General features: G+C 41.9%; 1 protein-coding gene across 1 annotated transcript in view; it reads left to right on the plus strand.

The window, feature by feature from the left end:
* The window catches only part of USP27X (ubiquitin specific peptidase 27, X-linked), a 66,060-nt gene extending 39,156 nt beyond the window's left edge, over positions 1-26,904 (plus strand). Inside the window, exon 2 of the mRNA XM_004690136.2 lies at positions 23,886-26,904. Coding sequence (XP_004690193.2) covers positions 23,886-26,152 — 2,267 coding nt within the window. The 3' untranslated portion in view covers positions 26,153-26,904. The remainder of the gene's footprint in view (positions 1-23,885) is intronic.
* The last annotated feature ends 736 nt before the right edge of the window (positions 26,905-27,640 follow it).

Below are 27,640 nucleotides of genomic sequence, written 5' to 3' on the forward strand. Positions count from 1 at the left end.
CCACCGGGGAGGGCCCTGAATTCTTTTTTTTTTTTTTTTTTTTAATATTTTCTTTCCTTTATGTTAGCGTAGCTCAAGGTTTGTCTACTTTATTTTCTTTAAGAACTAGTTTCATTGATTTTTTTTGTATTATATTTTTAATCTCTATTTCAATTTTTTGCTCTTAAGTTGGATATTATCTGTTCTTCATTTCTGAATTGCTTTAAATGTGATATTAGTTTATTTATTTAGGATGTTTCTTGCTTTTTAATATGGACCTGTATGCAATTATCGTCCCCTTAAGACCACTTTTGCTATATCCTATAGATTGTGTTCATTTGAATTCTCATTTTAGTTCATCTCAAGGCATGTTTTTTTTTATTTTAAAAGGAACAGTTTATTAGAAAAAGGATAAAGGAAAAAGAGTCACCTGCACAGACACAGGTAGACAGATAGCTATTGCTGCTGCTACTGCTGTTGCTGCTTTCAAAAGGAAATGGTTTGTTAAGAGAGACACCTGAAAAAAGGGGATCAGAAAAAAGTAACTATAATAAAGTAAAAATCAAAATTTCAGGGAACTATAGATCAGAGACACTCTGTAGGGGAGGAGGAGGAAGAAGGACCAGGACAGGGTGGGAAGAGCACAAGGGACCATGGTGATGGTGCACAGTGAATTGGAGGTGGGAATTTCACAGAGAAACCATACATACACTGTACAAAAATGAAGGATGATATAATGAATATATTTTAAAAAATTTCAAAAAGAGAGACACGTGCATAGACACCGGTGGACATTTTGGGACAAGCACTACTCAAGGTACTTTTTAATTTATGATTTGCTTTCCTCTTTTATACAATTGCTGTTAAGCAGTATGTTGTTTAATTTCTGTGCATTCATAGTTTTCCTGTTTTTTTTCTTATCATTGATTTCTAATTTTATAGCATTGTGGTCTAATTTTAATCTTTGCAGGCTTATTGATAATTGACTCATGTTCCATGATGTGGTCTATTCTAGAAAATATTCTATGTGTACCTGAAAAAAAAATGTGCATGCAACAATTTTGTGTGAAGTGTTATGTAGATGTTTGTTAGGCCTATTTGTTCTAGCTCCTCATTTAAAGTTGTTTATTTACACCCTGTCTTGTTGATGTGTTCAACATTGTAAATGGGGTATTTAGGTCCCCTAGAATTATTGTGCTGTTACCAATCTCTCTTCAATTGTTTCTCATGCTCTATCTTTCAGCACGTATTTATGCATAGGTGCTATTTCTTCTTGCTTTATTAGTCAATTATAATATAGTGTATTTATATCTAATTAATTTTCTTAACTGAATATTTGTTTTATCAGCTATTAAGAATACGTGTTCCTGATTTTTTAGAATTGCCATTTGCCTGTATAATTGTCTTCCAAACCTTAACTCTAACTCTGTACTTATCTTTGTTGGTAAGGTGAGTTTCTTATAAACAAAAGGTTGGACATTGTTTTAAAATCCATTTAGTCAGTCTTCATCTTTTGACTGGTGAATCCAAGTCATTTATGTTTAAGGTGATTATTGAGAAATAAGTGCTTATTGCTATTTTGTTAAGTTTTTGTTTTGTTTGTCTTGTCTTTTTTTTTGGTGGGCATCCTATTATGTTTTGTTTAGGTTCCATTTCCATTGTTTTATGTGTTACTTCTATTATTTTTTTGTTTGAAGGTTCTATTGAGGTTAGTATATGATAGGCTACAAGTGCTATCCATTGGACTGTCTTCTCTTTGGCTGGTTCTACTGGACCAAATTGTTATTTTCCTCCTCCACCTCTGTTTCAAGTAATTTATATTTGTGTTGCCTCGGTATTCATTGTTCTGATCTTTTATCATAGCCCCTTTAACATTTCACACACAGCTTTGTGTTGATAAACTCTATCAGTTTTTGATTTTCAGTGAAGTTACCTACTCTTCTATCTCGATTGTTAATCTTTCTGGATAAAACATTCTGGGCTGGAAGTCTTTTTCCTTAAGTATTCATGGTGGAATGGAGAGGTTAGAATCACCTAATCCCCTATAAACAACTTTTAAAAATAACATGTTCTCAAAGGAAGATTTTAAAGTTAGCCGGCAGAGTCACAGGACATTCCTATGGGAGGGCTTGCACTGAGGTTGAAAACTTGCTGCAGGGAAAGGCAGCAAAAGGGTGAAGGGGAACATAATGGGGAAAAGTAGACACCTAATCTGGCAGAATGGACTGGGTTGGCTACCCATGGCAAGACGGGTCACTGCAGGGCACTGTGAATTTCCCTGAAGGGGCTTTTCAGAAAGGGAGTGCGGTCACATGTGGTTATGGGTCTGAACTGGGACAATGGGAACTCCATGACCTGCTTGCTCAAGGAAAACTCTCCCACGACCCCTTCCCAGAAGTGAAAGATCAAAGAGTCACCAGGGGAGCCAGGCCAGGCTTGATTGCAGCAGATAGCTGAGAAAAGGACTGGTCAGAGAGAATTCACCAAATCCTTGCAAAGTATCAAGGGGTTCGAAGACTTTGCAACCCAGGTCCCTTGGAGGCAGGGTGGTAGTGATGGGTGCTGCTGTGGCAGCCATAGCCTATGGACATAGCCAGATAACATGGCATACACACCACTTGGGGTGTCCTGCCTGACAGGCTCAACTGAGTCCTGGTGTGTGGGCCTGGTGGGCCAGAGCTAGCATCCCTTGCCAGGACTCAGGCTTTACGGGTCTAAACCCATGGCAGAAAGGAGCATCAGGGAGATGAGTTGGGAAGTTAGGATAAACTCGGAACAGAATTTGCTGAAGAAAGAAAGGAGAGGAGGCAGAGGTGAATATTATTATTCCTTAACAGAACTGAGATCCGGTACTTAAGAGCTAGACTTCTGCTGCCCCCACCTCTGCCAAGGTAAACTAAGAAGAGAAACAAAGAAAATTGAACCCACAGTACCCCAGCTACAAACAAACAAACAAAACTAATAAGGTAATACATATGCCTAGGATGCAGGGAACATCTGAATATAAATAACATGGAAAAACAGCTCTGGGGTAAATAGAAGGGATACAGAAATAGAGAACCTATCAAACAAAGCTTTTTAAAAAGATTTATTTATTTATGCATACAGAACTGGGGTACAGGCCAAAGGTGCAGGGGTGGTGAGAGGACTCACCAGAGACAGAGTGGGGAACAGAACAGGCAGACTGATGAAGTACACTGCTGAGGGGAGCAGCGGATGGGTTAGGAGAGGTCTGCTGTGCCATGTGGATCACCTCTAGGGCCAGGGATCAAACTTGCACTGAAGTAGCTGCAGCTGGCTTGCAGTGCTACTGCCTAACCCATTGTACCACCAGGGAGGGCCTCAGACAAAGAATTTGAAACAATATTAAAAATGCTAAATGAGCCACTGGAAGTTCAGTCAAAGATAGATAGGCAGGTGCAAAATCTTAGAAAGGAGATCCAGGAACAAAGCAGTTCTTCATTAAAAAAAGGCTGAAAATATTAAAGGAACACAAAAAGTAAGAACTTTGAATGAAATTAAATTGGCAGAAGAAAGAATTTCAGAAATTGAAGACTCAAATGAACAAACTAACCAATCACCAAAAGAGAGAAACAAGACATAGGAAAATGGGAAATTCAACAAGAAATGCCAGAGTCAATTAGAAGAGGAAATATAAACAGAGGAAGAAGGGAGCAGAACCCTATTCAAAGGAATAATAATACTAATTATGAGAATTTCCCAAACCTAAGGAGTGAATAACATATGGATGTCTAGGAAGCAGAGAAAACACCCAAATTTCTAAACACAAAATGCCAAGAAACATCATTATCAAAAATCAAAGATTAAGAAAAAAATTATAGGAAGCAAGGAAAAGAAAGATGATTTACAAAGGCCACCCAAATTGGGATTTTTTCAGATTTTTCCTCAGGCAAAAAGAAAGTAGGCTGAAGGAACAAAATGTTCATGATCCTAACAGACAAGAATGCCAGCCAAGAATTCACTAATCTACAAAATTATCACTCAAATATAAAGATGAAATAGAAGCTTTACAAGAGAAACAGAAGCTAATGGAGCTTATCACTACCAGACCTGCTCTACAAGAAATGTTGAAAGGAGTTCTTCTGCAAGAAATGAAAAGAGAGAGAGAGAGAGAGAGAGACAGAGACAGAGAGACAGAGAGAGACAGAGAGAGAGTGCTACTTTATAATTACTCTGTTTTTTTTTTTTCTGTTGGTTTTTCCATTTGTTTCTCTCTGCTCTTTTATTTGGATAGCTTTCCTTAGCAATTCTATTGATTTACTTGTTTCCTCATCTTTGAGTCTCTATTATAGATTTTTGGTTAGTGATTACCATGAGGACTTTGCCTAAGTCCTTTATGATCTGGTGTCCTTTATGATCTGGTCTTAAGTCCTTTATGATCTGGTGTCCACTCTCTGACATTTAACTCTAAAAGTTCCATCTATTTTCTCCTCCCCCTTAGCATCATCACAGATCATAACAACATAGAGCTAATAATTAACACAAAAAGAATCTCAGAATACACCCACCTTAGTTGGCCCCATAGCTATGCTGCTCACTGGATCTGTTTCAGGGGAGCCAACTAAGTTCCCTTCTACTGGTCCAGCCACCCTAGATAGCCCACGACCACACTACACACCAGTATTTATTCCAGGGAAGGTCCCAGCTACTATGCCCAGAGTAATGGAAGAGGAAGACCCATGCCTAACAGAAGCCCCAACTGCAGCAGAGCAAACCCAAAAGCAAACAAAGGGGAGAATGAGAAATACAAATAGTCAGATCAAGTCCTCAGAGGAAAATAAAACACTGAAAGAAAACCAATCTTCAGAACTCAACAACACAAACACAGAAGAATTTTACTCTCTTGTCAGATGAAGAATTCAAAATTGTTGCAATTAAGAAAGTCAAAGAATTAAACAATACAAATAAGACTCAGTAAAAGAGATCAGATATTACAGAAAAACTTAAAAAAGGTAAAGAATGTTATGAGAAACATAATGGACAGAAGATCAAGATTGAAACTTTCAATAAGAAAATAAGGAACTGAAGGATGTAAAATATATACATGGAGGCAGTTAAAAATTCTGTAGAAAGCAATGGAAATAGATCAAATGGAAAAATGAATCAGAAATCTCAAAGATGCATATGCAAAAAGAAACCAATATAGAGAAAGAAAGAGATACAAAGGACAAAGAATGAGGAAACACTTTGAGAATTACCTGAGACTATGAGGAAAGGAACTATAAGAATCATAGGAATCCCAGAGGGAGAAATGATAGAGTAGGGAATTTAAAAAACTAGTTAGGAAATAATTGAATAAAACTTCCCAAACTTGAATAAAGAAATGAACATAGGAAGCAGGAAGCTAAAAAAACCCACCAAACTAGTAGAAGTAGAAATCTATGGCAAAACACATAGTAATAAAGCTTTCAAGAACCCAAGACAAAGAAAAAAATAAGCTCATGAGTGGCAATAAACAGATAATCTATGAAGGAAAATCGATTGCACTGACATCAGATTTCTCTAAAGAAACACTATGGGCAGGAAGAAAATGGAGTGACATATTCAAAATACTCCAAGACAAAAAATCTTAGCCAAAATACTTTATCTTTAAAAGTTCTCGGCCCTCCCTGGTGGCGCAGTGGGTTAAAGCACAGCACTAAGAAGCTGAAACCACTTCCTTATGAGTTCGATCCCCGCCTGCCCCGGAGGTGACCACATGGTGTGGCAGACCCCTCCTGACCCGCCCGCTGCTCCCCTCAGCAGTGTACTTCATGGATCTGCCTGTTCTGCTCCCCGCTCTGTCTTTGGTGAAGTCTTTCGCCACCGCTGAGTCTCTGGCCTGTACCCCAGTTCTGTATGCACAAATAAATAAATCTTTTTTTAAAAAAAAGTCCTCCTTCCTCTATGAAGGAAAAATAAGGAGCTTCTCAGACACACACACACACACACACACACACACACACACAAATCATGGAATTTGCAACTACTAAACTGTCCCCTCCAAGAAATATTAAAAAGATCTTTAGGATTTAAACCAAAGTGAGAATGAAAACAAAGAACTGAACTAAATAAGTAATTAAATAGAACTACAAAACTATTAACAAAATGTTAGTAGCAGACTTGCACATATCAAAAATCTCTAACGTCAATGGATTAAACTTATTAATAAAAAGACATGGAGTATCTTGTTGGATTAGAAAACAGATTCCAGGCCCTCCCTGGTGGCACAACGGGTTAGGATGCAGCACTGCGAGCTAGCCACAGCTGCTTCAGTGTGAGTTCCATCCCCTGCCCCGGAGGTGATCCACATGGTGCAGCAGTGACCTGCCTGCTTGCTGCTCCCCTCTGCAGTGTACTTTATTGATCTGCCTGTTCTGCTCCCCACTCTGTCTCTGGTGAAGCCTCTCACCGCCCCTGAGCCTCTGGCCTGGACCCCAGTTATGTATGCATAAATAAATACATCTTTAAAAAAAAGAAAACAGATTCCAACCTTCTGCTATCTCTAGGAAATGCCCAAAGATAAATATAGACTGAAAATAAAGTGTGGGAAAACAATTCTACAAGCAGTGGAACCCAAAGGAAGGTAGGGGCAGCCATAGTTACATTAGATAAAATAAACTGCACTAAAAAAAGTAACAAGAGGGGGCCCTCCCTGGTGGCACAATGGGTTAAAGCACAGCACTATGAAGCTAACCACAGCTGCCTCAACAGGAGTTTGATCCCCAGAAGACCTGCCCACTGCTCCCCTCAGCAGTGTATTTCAGTCCATCTGCCTGTTCTGCTCCCCACTCTGTATCTGGTAAATCCTCTCACCACCACCCCCCACCTCTGGCCTGTGCCACAGATCTGGAACATCCAGGAAGGGAGACGAGTGGGACGGATGGGGGTGTGTAGGGAACAGCACGGGAACTATTGTGATGGACTATGGGTGCTTTGGTGGTGGATAACTGTGGTGACCACAAGTCATATACAGTTCAGAAGTTATCAACAAAGCAAAAAATAAAAGGTACTTTATTTAAAAATAAATTTAAAAGACTCAGAATAAACCAAAACATTCATTTAAACAAAATGCTTCTGAACAGAAGGAAAAGGAAAAATATCAGATGGTTTCACTTAGAGGAGGAATATAGGGGAAACAAGGCATCAGGGGAAAAAATAACAACAATACAAAACACTACGAAAACAGACAGACAATTATTAACCAGAGACATGCAGGGGAGGGGGAGGGAGAGGGGTCAGAAAGTGGGAGGGAGGAGTACAGGGAACTGTGGTGATGGTGCACAGGTGAACTGGTGGTGGAAGTTCTATGGGGATTATGCCTGAGAAAAGAAAGCAAGCATTGTTTAAAAATGAACAGTGATGTAAAACATAGACATATGTATGTATATACACACATACATATACACATATATGTAATGATTTTGAACAACTTCTGGTCAATGAATATATCAAAGAACTAAAAAATTACCTGGAGACTAATGAGAATGGAGAGTGAAGCTATTAGACCCTGTTTGATGCTCTAAAAACAGAACTACATTACAGGCCCAGAAAACAAACAAAACAATTCAAGAAAAATCTCAAATTAAAAAAGCTGAACTCTGTAGCTGAAGGAACTAGAAAAAGAAAAACAAATGTACCCAAAAATCAGTAGAAAGAAAAGAATAAGAATTAGTGCAGAAATAAATAAGGTAGAAAACAAAAAGTCCTGAAGATCAGTGAAACCAAGATTTGCTCCTTTGAAAAAATAACCAGAATCAACAAACCCTTCATCGCGAGGCTTATGAGGAAAAGAAGAGAGAGAAAACTGAAGTAAACAGAATCAGAAATGAAAGAGACAAAATTGCAGCTAATGCTACAGAAGTACAAAGGATCATGAGAACCTTTTATCAATGTGTCTAGGAAAACCTAGATTATATTTAGATTCATGCAGCCTTCCAAAACTTGAGTCAGTATGAAAAAGACAGCTAAAAAAAGTCCAGTTGTACACAAAAATGTCCAATCACAAGTGCAGAAATTGTAAGAATAAAAAAAATCTTCCTATGAACAAAAGCCCAGAACCAGAGGGCTTCTCCAGTGACTTCTACCAAAATTAAGAGGACACATAATACCTATCCTACTCAAACTCAAAAAAAAAAAAAAAAGAAGAAGAAGAGAGTAGAAAGCTTCTTAATACATTCCATGAGGCCACCACTCTGATCCCAAAGCCAAGCAAGGACAGTACAAAAGAAGAAAACTATAGACTGGTATTGCTGATGAACTGAGATTCAAATATCCTTAACAAATTCTTAGCAAACCCAATGCAGCAAAAAAGAATCATCCACCACAATCAAGTAGAGTTCACTCCAGGGATGCAACGCTTGTTCAACATATGCAGATCCATCATGGTCATTCACCAGAGCAACAAAAAGGCAAAACAAACAAACAAACAAAAACTTAACCAACCCCAAAGCCCAAAGATCACATGATCCTTTCAATAGATGATGAATAAACATTGGAAGAAACTCAACAGCATAAAAATAAAAGTACTCGGCCCTCCCTGGTGGCGCAGCGGGATAAAGCACAGCACTGAGAATCTAAAGCCGCTTCTGCATGAGTTCGATTCCCGCCTGCCCCGGAGGTGACCACATGGCGTGGCAGACCTCTCCTGGCCCGCCCGCTGCTCCCCTCAGCAGTGTACTTCGTTGATCTGCCTGTTCTGTTCCCCACTCTGTCTCTGGTGAAGCCTCTCACCACCCTTGAGCCTCTGGCCTGTACCCCAGTTCTGTATGCATAAATAAATAAATCTTTAAAAAAATAATAAAAAAATAAAAGTACTCAATGAAATGTGAATAAATGGAATATATCTAAATATTATAAAAGCTGCGTATGACAAACCCAACCTCGATGTTGGCTGTGTCTGATCAATAGCAGAGGGGCTCTGCCCTGCAGCTGATCCTCCCTCTTGTATGTTGCACTGGTCTGTTATCACTATAAACTTTTAGGTTCCCTTGGTTTCTCCGAGCCTTTCTGTTAAAACCCCAACTGTATATGGTGGTAGTCATTTTTTTCCTTCAGATAGGTTTGGCTTTGTTGTCTTGTGTGTATTTGCAGCTGAGCCTGGTGTCTTCAATCTGTCACCATCTTTCCAGACTCATATAATTCTTGATATGCTGCTTTTCTTTTGTTTGATCTCTGCTTTTTATTTTCTGTACTTTTTCCTGATTTCTGATAGGTTATTTGAAATTTACTTTTTCAGAATTAAATTTTTTAGAAAAGATTTATTTATTTTATTTATGCACACAGAAGTGGGCTATATATAGTCAAGAGGTGTGGGGGGCAGTGAGAGGATTCACCAAAGACAGAGTGTGGAGCAGGACAGGCAGATTGAAAAAGTACGCTGCTGAGGGGAGCAGCCGGCGGGTCTAGAGAGGTCTGTCACCCCATCTGGATCACCATCCTGGCTGGGGATCAAACTCGTATTGTAGTGGCTGTGGCACAGTGCTGCACTTTAACCCACTGTGCCACCAGGGAGGGCCCCAGAATTAAAACTTCAACTACTTATATAGTGGTTTCGAAATGTACATCTTTGTATTGCTTTTAATTTTTTCTTTTTGTAGCTTTAAAATTTTTGTATTGTTTTATATATCTAGAACTTTCCCATCCATCCATCCATCCATCCAAAGCTTTGTACTGTGTGTTGCACTACATACATACATACATATACATACACACACACACACATACATTATATCACAGTCTACCAATGTTGACATTTACCAGTTAGTGTGAAGTACAGAAATCTCATGTCCCTGTATCCTACTTCATTTATAATTGTCATCTATTTCCTCTGCATATATTGAGAACCACATCAGATAATATTACAATTTTTTCCTGCTTTACATTCTTTTTTTATTTACTTATATATATATTTCACGACTTTTTTCATTTTTTAAAAAAGATTTATTTATTTATGCAGACAGAACTGCAGTAAAGGCCAGAGGTGCAGAAGTGGTGAGAGGCTTCACCAGAGACAGAGTGGGGAGCAGAACAGGCAAATCGAAGAAGTACACTGCTGAGGGGAGCAGCAGGAGAGATAGAAGAGGCCGCTGCGCCATGTGGATCACCTCCCTGGTTGGGAGCCAACTGGCTCAGAAGCAACTGCCAGCTGAAGCTAGCTTCGCAGGGCTGTGCTTTAACGTGTGCCATTAGGGAGGGCCAGCATTTTCTTTTCTTTTTCTTGTTGTTTCTCTCTTTTCCTTCCCCCCCTTTTTTTATTTTAACATTTCCTTTATTTTCTCAGGTGTAGTCCCCATAGAATTTCCTCCACCAGTTCACTGGTGCACCATCACCATAGTCCCTTGTGCTCTTCCCTCCCCTGTTTCTATCCCTCTCCCGACCCTCCCCTGCAGAATGTCTCTGATTTATAGTTGTCTGTTTATTTTTGTTTTGTTTTGTTATGGTGGTTATTTGCTTCAATCATCAATATAGAAAACTCAAGAGAGGAAGGAAAGTCTATTGTATTTATCCATTTTTTATTCCTGTTATGTTACTACCTTTTCTCCTTCCTAATATTCCAAGATTTTTTTTTTTTTTTACTCTACAGTTTCTCTTCTGCTTAGAGAACTTATTTTAGCCATTATTTCAGGGTAAGTTTGCTGGTGACAAATTCTTCAACTTTTCTTCATCTAAGAATGTCATGATTTCCTCTTCATTCCTGAAGGACATTTTTATTGGACATAGAGTTCTGGATTGATCATTCTTTGCTTCAGTCCTTGAAAAATAGCCAGTTCTTTCTGGCCTCTGTGGATTTTGATGAGCAGTTATGTGTGATTCAAATTGTTTCTGCCATATAATCCAGCAATTCCTGTAGCCAAGATGTGGAAAGCCTCCTGGTATTTATCTTTTTCCTTTCTGTCCTTCTCCATATCTTTGAGATATGAAGAAATCCGTGGAAGCTTTCCCTATCTCCGCTGCAGGACCAAATGGCCTTAATACCCCAAACAGATATAGGATCAAGAAGATATACCATGTATGCAGAGGAACACTACTCAGCAATCAAAAAGGACAAACTCATGCCATTTGCAGCAACATGGAAGGGATTATGCTATGCCAAATAAGCCAGAAGGAGAAAGATAAATACCAGATGGTGTCACTAGTATGTGGACTATAGAGAAATAGGACCAAATAAAGAAAACATATAAAACCAATTCCTGAAAACTGACCATAAATTTGGGACATTGAAGAGGGAAGGGAGAAAGGGTAGGATGAGAACAGGATGTGGGGGGCAAGAGGACAACAGACTATGGTGGAAGACTGTGGGTGCTTTGGTGGTGAGAGAGCTATAATGATCATACCCAAGGAGGAAATCCTATATTGTCAAAATACTGACAAAGATGTAAAACAATGGTAATTCATTAAAACAAAACAAAACAAAAACCATTCCTTCCTCCCCTCCATATGCAAGGTGCTGCTTTTCTCTTGCTGTCTATTTATTTTGTCCTTTGTTTTTGGAAGTTTGACTATGATGAGTCTAGGCGTGGATTTCTTTGGATTTATACTGTTTGGGATTTGTTGAATTCTTGGGCCCTGTAGGTTTGTGTATTTTGGGAAATTTTTAGCCATTATTTCTTTGACTACCTTTTCAATTCCACCTTCTTTTTTTAATCTTTCCTTTCCAAATTTTGATGACACAAACATTCAGTTTTTGTTATTGCCCCATATGTTTTTCAGGATCTGTTTCCCCTTCTCAACCTAGTCTATTTTCATTCTCTTGCTCACAATGGTAATTTCTATTTTTTCCATCTTCACATTCACTGATGATTTTCTCTTTCTCTTCCATTTTGCTGTTGAGCCCATCTATTAATTTTTTTAAAGATTTATTTATTTGTGCATACAGAACTGGGGTACAGGCCAGAGGCTCAGGGGTGGTGAGAGGCTTCACCAGAGACAGAGCGGGGAGCAGAACAGGCAGATGGATGCAGTACACTGCTGAGGGGAGCAGCGGGCAGGTCAGGAGAGGTCTGCCTTGCCATGTGGTCACCTCCGGGGCAGGCGGGAATCGAACTCATGCGGAAGTGGCTTTAGCTTCTTAGTGCTGTGCTTTAACCCGCTGCGCCACCAGGGAGGGCCCCATCTATTAATTTTTTAAAAATTCAGTTATTGTATTTAAACATTCCACTTAGTTCTTTTTTATATCTTCTATTTTGTTGATGAGACATTCTATTTTTTTTATTTGTTTCTATTATGCTTGCAATTGCTTTTTGAAGAAGCCTTATGAACATCTTTAGCATGCTATTATTGGTGTTTAAGGCCTTTTTCCTCATTCAAGTGATGATTTTCCTGGCTTTTGATAGGATGAGTGACATTTTTAATTGAAGTCTGAACATTTTGGGCGTATGAGACTCTGGGCCTTATCTCAGTATTCCATTTTTAATCATATTTCTCACTCCTGGCAGGGAAAGGTAAATGCTGTATCATTGTTGCCAGGTGAAATAAAGTTCAGGTTCCTTATTAACCTTCACTGACACATGTGGTGGTGGGGGTGGTGGTGTCATTACTGCTTGGCAAGGTGGGAGTTCAGCTTTTACCTGTGACTCCACCTGCTGAGTGGAACAGGGACACCTTATTTTTGATCCCTTCATGACCTCTACTGAAACCATGGTAGTGGGGGTGCTTGTTACTGCTGGATAGCTGTGCAATTGCTGATTCCCCTATTGGTGTCCTCTGACAACATCCCGTGGGGAAAAGAGGAGGGACAGCTTGTTATCTCCTGGTGGGCATGAAGCCCAGGCCTCCCCTATAGTCACCCTATCACCAGAGAGGGCTTGTTGCTATCCAGTAGGAATGACAGCCTGGTCCCCAAGTTGTTCTTCTGTTACACTCTGCTGGGAGGGGCTTTGACTACTTAGTCCCTCTTGGCTTTTGTTGACATGGGTGGCACTGCAATTTTTTGTGTGGGGTTTGATTGAAATAGAGTGCTTATAACCTAAAACTTTTCTGTCTTGCAAGTATGCCTCTTTTCTGGTTGTTTGCCTGGAAAGAGTAGGATTTTCCTGAGGATTTTTATTTTAAGCCGGTGTCCACTGATATTTCAAGAGGTCCAGCTTCTCTAGCACCCAGTAGGGGATCTATGAGCAAAACAAAACTAAGTAAAATGTCAGGGAGCTCACTGCTATGTAATTCCTTGGGTTTTGAAGTCTCTGGCCAATCATATTGTTTATTTTATATAAATGTACTTAGCAGGAGGAATGGGGAGAATATATATGTACCACATCTTTCTAGAAGCAGAAGTATTAGTTTACTTTTAAAATTATATTATTATGAAAAATTGCAACTTACATGAAAGTAGAGGTAGAATGAATCCCCTTTATTCAGTTGTAACAATTTTCAATATTTTGCCAGTCTTATTTCATTTATTCTCCGCACTTCAAGATTTGTTGGCATCAAATCAACTCCAGCCCTAGCTATCATATCATCTGAACTCATGTGAATCTGCATTGCTAACAGAAAATTTAAAAAGCCACATAATCACAATGCCAGCATTGTAATCTACCAGTTAACGATTCCTTAATATAATTAAATATCAATTAATACTCAAATTATCCTGATTGTTTCAAGTGTCTTTTAATGTGTTTTCTTTTTCCAAACTAGAATCCAAACCAATGTAAAACTGCATTTGGTTGTTATCACTCTTAAGCCTGTTCAAAAATCTATAAAATTTCCTAAGCCAAAGACAAATAACTGCATGATCTCAGTTATATGTGGAATTTAACAAAGCCAACTCCAAGAAGCAGAGATTAGAATTGTGGTTGCCAGGGACGGGTGGGGGGGTAGGGAAATGAGATGTTTGTCGGGTACAAAGTTTCACTTATTCGGGATAATTAGGTTCTAGAGAGGGAGGTAAAGCGTAGAAATGTAGTAAACAATGCTGTACTACAGACTTGAAGTTTGTTAAGAGAGTAGATCAACCATCCTCACCCCCCCCAAAAAAAAAGTAACTGAATGAGGGGATGAGAGCGTTAATTAGCTTGATTGTGGCATTCACTGTACAATGCATATATAGATCAAAACAGCACACTGTATACCTTAAATATATAGTTTTTGTCATTATAGTTTAATGAGACTAGAAAAAATCTGTTTCTCATCTTTCTTTTCATTGTCCCCTTTTCAATATCATTTTATCTTAAATAAAAACAGGTCATTTTTCTTATAAAGTATCTCACATTCCAGATTTGGCTGTTTGCTAGTGTAACACTGAACTTGTCCTTCTGTTTCCTATATTTACAATAAACTGGGAATGGAGCTAGGCACTCAATGAGATTTAGGTTCACCTTTTATTTTTGGCATCAGTGCCTCCTAGGTAGTGTTACATGCATCCTCCTGAAACACATCTGGAATCATGTAATATTTAGCACTTTCACTTTTAGAAATGCTAAAATTGATCAGTGGATCTCAGTGGGTATCAGCTTGATCTTTTCATTGGGAAAGTTCCCCATCATCATTTTACCTAATACTTTTATGATCATTTAAAATATCATTTAAATTAAAAAATACATTTATGATCATTGTCATAGATTAGTGGTTCATTACCAGAGAAGATTCTGTCCTTTAGGGGACATTTGACAATGTCTGAACACATTTTTTTATATTCATGACTGGAGGGCGAGTTTCTAGTGGAATTTACCAGGTAGGGGGCATAGATGCTGCCCAAAATCCCACAATACATAGGCCAGCCTCCCTCATAAAGAATTATTTGGCTCCAGTGTCAATGGTGTTGGGGTCAGAACCCATGGCCTAGACCTATTTCATTAGGGACTGTAAAGTGATATACAAATTGTATCATTCCTTCTGCATTTGCTATCTGGAATTGTTGCATCAAGAAGAGTATCATTACTATTTGGTTATCTTGAAATATAGCTCATACAGGAAAGGCAAGATACACTCTTGATTTTTCCCTTTATTCACTGATTTTTGCAACAATAATTTGGTTTCCTAGCATCACCCAGGGGTGACCAATATTTATAAATGTTTTTGAACTCACATATTTTATATATTTGATGCTTGCTCAAATATATCATTAATTGTAGATTGTTTTTTTATGTTCTAATTGTCCCAATATAAGCTCGTGGGAACATCCTTTGAATGCTGTGTTCTTTTGACATGACTAAATCAGTCTTTGATATCTCCCTTGCTTTCTGGTAAAACATGATGTTCCAGGAACATTTTGCACATTTTGCATTACAGACCTGTAAACAATAATTTTTCAAAGGGGATTGTTTCTTTTGTAGGAAATTATGTTTAGATGCCACAGTTTGGGCATTAGAGATACTCATTTCTACTAGATTGCCACATCTGCTATGTCTTTTCAGAGGAGAGAGCTAGGAAATATATATTTTTAGAAAGAGAAAAATAAAGAAATCATAAGTGTATAATGTTCTTGTAAATATTTGCATTTTCCACTCTTATGTACACAAAAGTGGTCCACTATATACAATGTTCTATACTTTTCTTTTTCCACTCAATAATATATACAGCTATTACTCCTAATCACTATATAAAAATCAGTATCATTCCATCATATTCTATTTTACTGGATTTCCCCTCAGCTTTCTGTTTTATGGCTCTACTAAAATTGATACAACTGGTCCCTGAATTGTGGACATTGGTTGTCCCCTCCCCCAGTTTTCTGTTATTACCCACATTCTGTAATGAAAGATCTTGCACAGATGTCACTTTGTACCTTTGCTGGTGTATCCTTGGGCTAGATTCCTAGAAGAGGGATTACTGAACCAAACAGTGAATACACATGTAATTTTGCTAGACCTTGCTAGATTTCCCTCCATCGAGGTTATATAATTTTGTCTGCGCTGATTTTTATGGTTTTAGAAGGAACACAATTTTGAAAAAGAACGAAACTACCAGTTTTGGTACACAATACCAAGATCTATGTTTTCCACCCTTCAACTAGAAAGAGACATTTAGATACGCACCAGAAATAAATCAGATTCTCTAAAATTGAAGGATGCATTCTTCATTGTGCCATCAGGCCCAGGATCATGCCATGTGCCACAGAGCCAACCTCAACCTCCAGCAGTGGATAGATGATGAGATTCCAGGGTTTTCTTTAAAAATACAGCTAATTTTTGACAAAGGAGTAAAGAATAATGCAACGGAACAAAGAAAGTTTGTTCAACAAATGGTGCTGGGAAAACTGGACTGCTATGTGCAAAAAAAATGAAGCTAGACTACTACCTCACACTATGCACAAAAAACAACTTGAAGTAGATTAAAGAACTGGACATAAGACCCCAAACCATAAAATATCTAGAAGAGGTAGGTGAAACTGTGCATGACATACACCTTAATAATATCTCTAAAGATACATCACCCAAAGCAAGGATAGTGAAGGAAAGGATAAACAACTGGGACTACATCAAGTTAAAGAGCTTCTCTGCAGCAAGAGAGACACTACACAAAACAGAGACACCCCACTGATTGGGAAAAAATATTTGTACACAATACTAATGTCAAAGGGCTGATCACAAAGGTACACAAAGCTAATGAAACTCAACAAAAATAAAGTGAACAACCCCATCAGAAAAAATGGGGAGAAGAACTACAAAGACACTTCTCCAAAGAAGAAATGCAGATGGCCAGTAGGCATATGAAAAAATGCTCAAAATCACTTGTAATAAGGAAAATGCAAATTAAAACCACAATGAGATACCACCTCACCCCAGTGAGAATGGCACATCTTCAAACAACTAGCAACAACAAATGTTGGTGAGGATGTGGAGAAAAAGGAACTCTCCTGCACTGCTGGTGGGAGTGCAAGCTGATACAACCACTATAGAAAGCTGCTTGGAAGTTTCTCAGACGCTAAAAACAGAGCTTCCATATGACCCAGCAATCCCACCCCTAGATATCTACCCAAAGGATGCAAAAACATTGATCCAAAAGGACAACTGCACCCCCATGTTTATGTTTATTTACAGTAGGAAAGATGTGGAATCAAACCAAATGCCCAAAAAATAGGAGAGTGGATTAAAAAGATATGGTACATATACACAATGGAATATTACTCGGCAATCAAAAAGGTAAATTCATGCCTTTTGTAGCCACATGGATGGAGCTGGAAGGGATCATGCTTAGTGAAATAAGCCAGAAAGTAAGAAAAATACTAGATGGTTTCACTCATTGCAGGAGTGTAAGGGATCGGGGGGGGGGGGAAGAGAAACAAATGTAATAGAGTAAAAATGAAAACAATGAACAACTATAAACCAGAGACATTTTATGGCAGTGGAAAGAGGAATGGGATCAGAACTGGGGTGGAAAGAGTGCACTGGAATATGGTAATGGCACACAGGTGAACTGGTGGTGGGAAGCCCATGGAGATTACAACTGAGATGAAAAAACATGCAAAATAGTGATGTAAAAACTATTTAAAAAATTTTTTTTTAAAATACGGGCCAGTCAGGTGATTGGTGAGATGCTACACTAGCCTGCAGGAGGCTGATCAGAGCCCATGCTATAAAGCAGTTAAGGAACCAAAAATGTAAGTCAAACAGGACATCAGTCTGAAGGGAACTGGTCAGAGCTGCTGAACACTGAACGAAGCTATGAAACAGACTAACTGGCGGCATCATGTGTGGGAAACATGGGAGATGGCTGGTTAGCAAATAGAGCAGTGTAACTTACATCTTTGCTATCATCCCTCACAAGCAAGGTTGCTCCATGTGAGTCTTTCCTATCTTTCAACCAGAGAAGGGCCCAGGGCACTGAGATCACATGGGTGCGGGCTACCCAGGGCTGGATATGTGCTTGAAGGCCTTGACTTCCTCATTCTCTGTCCCCTCTACACCTCAAGGCTAATTCCTTCCTTGGATTCTCCTAGAAGACTCTGGTGTGTCCTGATTAACTCGTTCCTCAGCTTCCTGGTTGTTGCATGGCTATGGGAGTACAGGGTGTAAAGACTTGTCCTATTGCAACAGAAAGCCGGGGCTGCTGGGTGGGCTACCTCGGTCACCACAAACAGGCCAACAGGCTGGCAGTTCCTGAGCTTAGGCCACGGAAGTTTGGCATGATGCAAATGGGGTGAGGGGAGCCCACCTGAACAGCTCCTGGACTAGGGACACTGGTGCTGAACAGACTGACCACTGTCCCTCTCTTTAGCCTACTGAAGACTTGCAGGCCACTAATGTGGACAATGTAGGTGTTAGACATCTCACCATTGATAGTAGGTATATTCATAGTGGGAACATGACTAGCTCTAGAGAGTAAGCATAATCAAATTCTTAGTACCTAATTTTATTGTGTCTCGGTTTTCCATTTGTTTATTGAGAATATTATCTTAACAAGGTGTTAGGTGGTTTCACTAGCTTAGTATTTATAAAACAGTGCCTACCATGTCATAAGCAGTCAATAACTGTTAGTTCCTATTATTGATTTTAACTATCATATGTAAATCACATATGATATCATGTCATGCCCCTGCCATGCCCTCCCCCGAATGATTCCAACTGCATTGGAATAATGCTCAAATCTTACACAGAGCTCTGCAAGGCTTCAGGGGATCTGGCCCTCACCTGCACATCTCTCTTCCCTGTCATCTTGTAACACTCTTCTCCATCTTGGTCACCAAATTCAAGTTTACAATCTCCAGCATTTTTGGGCTCAGGACCATTGCACTTGCCCGACACTTTCATAATTAGGAAAAAAACCCACCTGACTTAAAAAAAAACACACCAAGACCCTAAAATCCAGAATCCAGAATGAAAAGTGTGGTGACCCTATGGTAAGAAAGTGAAATAGAACACAACAGTCAAAATGCTAAGAGAAGTAGACATATATGTATTATAGATATAATAGAATATGATAAAAGACTAATAGCTTAGTAGCCAAGAGTCCAAACTCCAGATTGCAAGTGTGGGTTTGAATGCCAGGTCTATTGTTTACTAGCTGTGTGACCCCCGGGCATCAGTCAATACCTCTTTGCCTCGGTTTCTTCACCTGTAAAATGGGGCTAACATCATTTACTTCTTCAAATTGTGGTGAGGGTTAAATCTATTCAATAGAACAATTCTAGACATACTTCAATTGCCATATAAGTAATACTTATACTGATCTGACTAATAAGGCAGAAGAAAAATAGTAAAGAAAGTGGACATTTCACCAAACAAACAAAAAAACAAAACGGCCAGTCCACATGAAAATATAGTTGATGCTACTCATTAACAAAAGTATTCATGTGCTTATTTCACAAATATTTAAACATATATTAGCAACAGGATTGAAACAGTGGAAATCTTACTCTTGTGAAGCTTACATTATAGCAATTTATGTATGTGTATAATATTTAATATGTCCTGTAGTAAGAGTGCTTTCAAGGAAAATAAAGCAGGGATGGGATGTTATTTTACAGAGGTCAAGAAGAACGGACTCTGAGGTAAGGTGACATTTAAGCAACGATTTAAAGAAGTGAGAGAGAAAGCCACGAGGATTTCCAGGGGCGAGAGCTTTCCAAGCAGAGGAAACAGTAAGAGAATAGGAGGGAGCCAGGAGCCAGCTTAGCTTATTTAAGAAATGGCTATAAACCTAGTTTATTAGGGCAAGGCCAGTGTGACAGGAAAGAGGTCCAAGACACCAAGGCCAAATTCTGTAGAGCTTTAAAGGTCAGGATAATGACTTTGGTTTTTAGCAGGCACGAAACAGAAGGCCCCGTTATCACTTAGGAATTGTATTCAGCTACACATGACCTGGATCCCAGTAATAAAGTATCAAATGAGATGACATTTGGAATGTTACATTGAGGCTAAGACACTACTGACTGTATAGCCATTGTTTTATGTATCCTCAAGAAAGAAAAGTTGTCACCAAGTGTTATCATAAGATGTCATTCAAATATTTCAGAGATGCTGAAACACAGAGAAATGTATCCATTAGAGTTGGTAAAATACTGCATTGTTTTCTCATGTAAGACTAGGCTCAGAGGTAATCAGTTCTTTTTTTTTTATGGGTACACAGTGATGGCCATTAAATTCTCATTTCTGGGAGCAGGAAAGAGAAACAAAGAAAGAGGAAATGCCCTTTACTTGTCCATATTAAGTGTGTAAAATTTTCCCCGCAGAAAACTCGCTGGAATTTTCATTGGTATTGCGTTGGATGCATAGGTCAACTTGGAGAGAACTGCCTGGTGTCCAATATAAAGAGCTAGTAATAGATCAATATGCATCTAACATTCCTATTTATATTTCATTAAAAGGATATATTATCAAACATGCATTTGCATAGAAAATTTTCTGAAGGATCTGAGAAACTATTAACAAGTGGTTATTAAAGGGGAATAGAAGCAGGTGTGATTGGCAGGGAAGACAGGGGCTTTACATTTTCATATTCTGACTTCGATGCTGTTTTTTAAAACTACAAATGTTGTATATGTTTCTTTTTTAATAATACATATAAACCAACAACCAACAGTGGAGTGTGCATTATGCTGAGGGCTCTGGGAGGTTTTCCATGAGGTAAATAAACACTTAGGGTTTTAAGGGGATCATTCTACATTCTCAAATTTCATATTTCCTAAAAGTGAGTTGCCAGAGAACACACTTGCAATAAAATAATCAAGCTGGTCTTCTTTTTCCATCTCCTCTTTCACAATGGTTCTATTCTGCACTTCACAAAAGAAAGAAAAGCGTATCTTTTCCCCATCCTGAATCTTACCTGGATGCACTGCCCTCCGATGCAAAATCTTCAGGACATCAGAGAGACAGTTCCAAACACTGCTGTCAATGATGAAGAAACAAATTGTTCTAACAAATGAATGGGGATCAAATCCTTTTTGTAACTCAGATGGCTTCCAATAAAATTGAGGGAGAACCCAATGGAGCTGTCAGCTGATAAATCATGAAAAATAATTTTGAAGATAAATCACTGTGTAATTTTTCACCATATGCCTACACAAAGGAATTTTAGTGACATTACTACAAGAAGAGGTCCATTACTGTTTATGGATTTATATAAATGAGGCTCCTGTGTGCTCATTTTAACCAAACAAAACATAGGAAGACAATTGATACTGAATCCTATCTTATTCTAGCAATAAGCAATATTTATCCATGGATTATACCCACTAGCTTGAAGAAGGGCTTATCTATCTTACAAATTTCCATTTTCATGTTTACTAAGTACCCATCAACATTTGTAATATATATACAATACTTTGATCCATTTGTGTCTAATACTAATTGTCACAATAACTCAAAGTAAAAATTTTAAACATTTAGGGCACTAAAAACAATTAAAAAGCATTTAAGAGAAAATATATACATATTTTTGCTTCAGGGAAATATGATAGAAAACCAATAAAATCATTTCTGGAATAAAAATATATATCATTAGGATTAAATTCTGTTAGAGGAAGAGAATAGAATTAAGAACTCTGGGAAAAAAGGGAAAATGTACAACTTGCAACAATCCAAGAAGAGCTAAGCTATGAATTTTTCAAACAGATGGTAGTGAATTTCAAGTCACCACGGTATTTGGGTTTCACCTAAAATCATGATGTGACACTTGTTTGTGAATGATAATATTGGTCAGAAATCACATTTACAGCTAACCGACATTTTTGATGCAATATTTTAGGTCTCAATCTGAAAATGGGTGATCACAGTGTTACAAAATATTTTGGACAGTATTTTGATACACAACGATAGTTTTATATAAATATACAAAACAAATATTCAATACACTCTTTTGCCACCTTGTGGTGAGAGCTGAGTTCAAGCACAGTGAGGAGGGGTCTCTGCTATCCTTCCAGATGGTCTTCGGGAGGCAGAGATGGTGAGAACTGGCAGGCCGGAATCCAGACCCACAGAAGCAAGAAACATCCCAAAGATTAGGTTGACAACCCCTGCATGTGGTTCAGAGACAGAATAACATGCAATCAAGAGAGAAATGGGAAGAAAGCACAAGCAATTTTTGACTTTTTCCATGAGAACTACTTTTAAAAAATCAAATGTCAAAAATTTTTTTTTGGCCTTTATTCTTTAGTTTCTTGTGCCTCTTCTTTGCTGGTGACCTACACACTTCCTTAGTTCACTTTTTGGGAAATCCAGCCTGGTTTTGCCCCTGGGGCAAGTTTGGTTCAGTACTGTGGCCACAGCTTTTAGTACAACCTGGTTGGGAGTTAAATAGAACTGAATAGATGTTTGTTCAGTGACCCCCCTTCCTCTGCCCCACTTCCAGAACATGCTAGACCTGTGGCCTTCTTCTGGAGTTAATCAATAAGACAGTCAGGCTGCCATGGTTAGTCTTCAGTGGAAGAGAATCCCAGCTACACAGAGATCTTTAAGTTGCTTTAATGTCTGTTCCTCTATGGAAGAGGGATGAGTCCCTGTTACTTGCCCTTCCCCCCAGCAGCAACACTACCTCAGTCACTTTTAGCAGCAACAGGAGTAAATTTCAATGGGTGAGCTGGTTCCAGTTCCTATAGCTGCAGCCCACAAAGGGCAGAGACTTACTGGAAGGAGGTTGGGGTGCTTCAAGGAATCAAAGCAAGAACTGGCCCCAGGGACGCTCTGAGACCTCAGCCCTGGTGGCTCTGTCCCTCCTGCCAGCCATCGTTCCCGGTGTGGAGTAAAACCCAGGGCACAGAGGCTAGCACAGCCCCACCCCCTTCGCTGCCTACCTCACCTGAGGGCCAGCAACCCTCCCTGTGCCCTGGAGAACCAGCACAGAGCAACCCCATGGGAGCCAAGCACCCTGTCCTCCAGGGCTCCTCCTCCCCCTCAGGAGGAGGGGGTAGGTGGAGGGGTGAAGTGTGGTGCTGACCCCGGAGACCCCTGCGGGGATCTCATCAGGCAGCACAGCCACTGAGGCCCGCAGCCAGTACTAGCCCAGGCCAGTCCTCTCCAGGGCGAGGCGAGGGGCGGCCAACTCAGTCTCTTGAGCAGGGACTCTGCTGGGGCCTGAGGGTCTCAGGGTGGTGACCTGCAGCCCAGGCCCCACCACGGGCCTTGGGGAGGTGGCACTGTAGGCGTGGCTCACTTGGGCTTTGCCCCTGCCACTGCCCCCGACCCGGGGCTGCTCCTGCCCTGCCTGGCCAAAAGGCCAGCTGCCATAGCCTCAACCTGGCAGGGGCCTTGGGGCCTGAGGAGCAGGCAGTGTCCGCAGACCACCAACAGGCTGGGCACAGGGACCTGCCTCTCCAGGCCCAGTGGCCTGGGGAGCTCTGCCCCTTCAGGGGCGTGGGCCTGCCGCCCAGTGGAGGTGGGGCTCCATCCTAATCTGGGAGGGCAGATCCTGGGGTGGGAGGGGAGCCTGGGGCAGGGATGGGGCCACAGTCAGGCACAGGCTGGTGGCCTATCAGGGCTTTTGACTGCCCTCCTCAAGACCCCACCTCCGAGGGGACATTTCACAGCCTCTGAGACGGCTCGGGACTTGGCAGCCCCGGCATCCCGGCCCCGCAGTGCTGGGGGGAGCTGCTTGGACGAAGGGAAGGACGAAGAGAGGGGAGGAGACGGTGAAGGGGGTCAGAGCAGCGATTGGAGCCGAGAACTGGAAGCGCCTTAAAGAGACTGCGCGGTCCCCGCCCCCCTTCCCGCCAGCCTCAATGAATTAGAGCTGTGTTTCCCAAACTTGCCTGATCATAAGAATTCTGTCGGGCCCCAGTTAAAGATACAGGTTCCGGAGCACCTCCCTGCGCGAGTCGGATTCAGCAGGTCTGCGGCCGGCGCCGAGGAATCTGTAATTTTAACACGCTCCCCACGTGATCCTCGTGAACCAGCAAGTTTGGGAAATAGTGAATTAAAGGAAACGGGGCCTGGCTGCAGAAGCGGCCTCCGCTAGGGGGCTACGCGGGAGGATTCCCGGGGGCGTCGCCTGCTTCCGCCGCCGCCTCCTTCAGTGAAAGTCCCTTTCGGGTCCAGCTGCCACCGCCACCGCGCTCCCTCAGGCCGGGCGGGGGACACCCCAGGTCTGCGTGGCCCCCGCGCTGCCACGCCCAGTGGCCGCGGAGCCCGGAGAGCAGGGGGAGGAGCCGCCGCCAGTGGAGGCGGAGGAGGCGGAGGAGGCGGAGACGGCCGAGACGGCGGAGCAGGCGGAGAAGGCGGAGAAGGCGGAGAGGAAGGTGGAGGCGGAGGCGAAGGTGGAGGGGAAGGCGGAGGCGGCAGGGAAGGCGGAGGCGGCGGAGAAGGTGGAGACGGCAGGGAAGGTGGACGCCGCCGGGAAGGTGGAGACGGCGGAGGGGCCGGGCCGCCGGGTTGAGCTCAAGCTGGAGCCCGAATCGGAGCCGGTGCGGGAGGCGGAGCAGGAGCCGAAGGGGGAGCAGAAGCCGGAGCTGGAGGATGAGAACACAGCGCGGAGCGGCGGTGGAGGCGGCAGCGACGAGGTTCCTCCCCCCACCCTTCCCTCCGACCCCTCGCGGCCCCCCGATCCCTCCCCGCGTCGCAGTCGTGCCCCCCGCCGCCGACCCCGGCCGCGGCCCCAGACCCGCCTCCGAACCCCGCCGCAGCCTAGGCCACGGCCCCCACCCCGGCCCCGGCCCCGGCGCGGCCCTGGGGTTGGATGCCTGGATGTGGATTTCACTGTGGGTCCACCAGGCTGTTCCCACGTGAACAGCTTTAAGGTGGGAGAGAACTGGAGGCAGGAACTGCGGGTGATCTACCAGTGCTTCGTGTGGTGTGGAACCCCAGAGACCAGGAAAAGCAAGGCAAAGTCGTGCATCTGCCATGTGTGCGGCACCCATTTGAACAGACTCCACTCTTGCCTTTCCTGTGTCTTCTTTGGCTGCTTCACAGAGAAACACATTCACGAGCACGCCGAGACAAAACAACACAACTTAGCTGTAGACCTTTATTATGGAGGTATATACTGTTTTATGTGTAAGGACTATGTATATGACAAAGACATTGAGCAAATTGCCAAAGAAGAGCAAGGGGAAGCTTTGAAATTACAAGCCTCCTCTTCCACCGAGGTTTCTCACCAGCAGTGTTCGATGCCAGGCCTCGGTGAGAAATACCCAACCTGGGAGACAACCAAACCGGAGTTAGAACTGCTGGGACACAACCCGAGGAGAAGAAGAATCACCTCCAGCTTCACCATCGGTTTAAGGGGACTCATCAATCTCGGCAACACGTGCTTTATGAACTGCATTGTCCAGGCCCTCACCCACACGCCCATTCTGAGGGATTTCTTCCTGTCGGACAGGCACCGATGTGAAATGCCAAGTCCCGAGTTGTGTCTGGTCTGTGAGATGTCTTCGCTCTTTCGGGAGTTGTACTCTGGAAACCCATCTCCTCACGTTCCCTACAAATTGCTGCACCTGGTGTGGATACACGCTCGTCACTTAGCAGGGTACAGGCAGCAGGATGCCCACGAGTTCCTCATCGCGGCGTTGGATGTCTTGCACAGGCACTGCAAAGGTGATGATGCGGGGAAGGCGGCCAATAACCCCAACCACTGTAACTGCATCATAGACCAAATCTTCACAGGTGGCCTGCAGTCTGATGTCACCTGTCAAGCCTGCCACGGTGTTTCCACCACCATAGACCCGTGCTGGGACATCAGTTTGGACTTACCTGGCTCTTGCACCTCCTTCTGGCCCCTGAGTCCAGGGAGGGAGAGCAGTGTGAATGGGGAGAGCCACATACCGGGGATCCCCACTCTCACAGACTGCTTGCGAAGGTTTACAAGGCCAGAACACCTGGGAAGCAGTGCCAAAATCAAATGCGGTAGTTGCCAAAGCTACCAGGAGTCTACCAAACAGCTCACGATGAAGAAATTACCTGTTGTTGCCTGTTTTCATTTCAAACGGTTTGAACACTCGGCCAAACAGAGGCGCAAGATCACTACATACATATCCTTTCCTTTGGAGCTGGATATGACACCATTCATGGCCTCAAGTAAAGAGAGCAGGATGAATGGACAGTTGCAGCTGCCAACCAATAGTGGAAATGAAGAGAATAAGTATTCCTTGTTTGCCGTGGTTAATCACCAAGGAACCTTGGAGAGTGGCCACTACACCAGCTTCATCCGGCACCACAAGGACCAGTGGTTCAAGTGTGATGATGCTGTCATCACCAAGGCCAGTATTAAAGATGTCCTGGACAGTGAGGGGTATTTACTGTTCTATCACAAACAGGTCCTGGAACATGAGTCAGAAAAAGTCAAAGAAATGAATACACAAGCCTACTGAAAAGCCACACAGACCTACCTGACATGGAAGATGACAACACCCATACTACAACTGGCATCGAGATTTAAAGGACCTACTTGCTTGGCCTACGGGCCAGACAGAGTAAGAATTGAACTGTACCCAGTGTCTAAAAGGTCCTGATTGGAAGAGAAATAGAAGGGGCTGGAAAAGAGGCTCTAGTCTAAGTGGTCACTTAAAGGAAGAGTAGATGGCCCTAATGCTCTGGGCAGGGAAGGCAGGAGCAGGGAAACCCTGACGCTGGTACATATCCTATATTCCTCCAAAAGATTGTGTGGGAAAGTGTGGGGTGGGAGGGGGGTGGCTTGGGGGGGTGTGTGCCCTTGTAACCGTAAACATCTTTCTCCATGGGTGTTTCAGCTTCAACTGACCAATCACATAACAGTTATATGTTCAGGGGGAAGGGAAGAAACGTTTATACAATGTAGCCCATTAGTCCTATGGGTCTGAAAGCAGAAAAGTGGAGGAGGCAGGATATCATTGACAAACACCTTTGCCAGTTCCTTTGTATTCGTGATTTTTTGTGCTATTAAATGCAGTATTAAAACAAAAGTCCACTGTGGGCTAGTGAAAAGGAGCAGAGAGAAGGGGGCTTGTATAAGGGGAGGGGCAGTTGCTCCAGAAGTTGAGAGGACAAATACTGTAAGATAAGCAACCAACACAGGCAGGCCTCATCTAAGAATATAGTGTGTGAGTGTTAAAAAAAAAAAAAAAAGCTGTATGATATACTTGAGCAAATCAATGAACCTCTTTGCGATTGTTTTCTCATCTGTACAATGCAGATAATTCCTACCTTAAAGGGTTATTGTTAAAGATTAAATGATATAAAATGTGTCAAAGTATAAAGTAAAGGCTTGGAAATTTGTAGGGGCTCAGTAAACGTTTGTTGGATCTGAAACTTTTTTTTTTATCAGGCAAGAAATGCATCACAGGTAAGGGTCAGTCCCACTTGAGACCCCTGGAAGAAAGGACATGCATTGTGTCACATGCAGCCACACCACACTTCTATCTGTCTCTCAAGTCTCCAGCCAGCTTCCCAGCTCTGTCTGCTTTGAGCCCCAAGGCAACATACTCTACTGCTCTCCTTGCGTACAAGGAATCCCAGTGGGTGTCACACTTGGGATGGAAGAGGAAACACAACTACCCCCCCATATACACATACACATACAGAGTCCTTATTCTGCCCATTTGGAAGACAGTACTGTTGTTTTCATGACTCAGCACCTCAGTGATGGAATTCTCAGGTCCCCTAGACTGCCAGGCTTCCACATGAGGGTGTTTGGTGGCCTTTTCCTTCCAAAAGCATTCTGGGTGTAGCTGCTACATTCGCCTGCAGGAACATCAGTTGAAAGACTGCTTTCCAAAGCTCTCTGGTACCCCAGCCCAGGGAAAGTGAGAATAGCATGTTGGCCTCTTCCCTGATTCTCACAGCGGAGCAGCCTTGCTTGCAGAGGGCTAAGCTGAAACAGA

This window comes from Condylura cristata, unplaced genomic scaffold (assembly GCF_000260355.1).
Source record: "Condylura cristata isolate star-nosed mole 26May11 unplaced genomic scaffold, ConCri1.0 scaffold00027, whole genome shotgun sequence".
NCBI classification, from domain to species: Eukaryota; Metazoa; Chordata; class Mammalia; order Eulipotyphla; family Talpidae; genus Condylura; species Condylura cristata.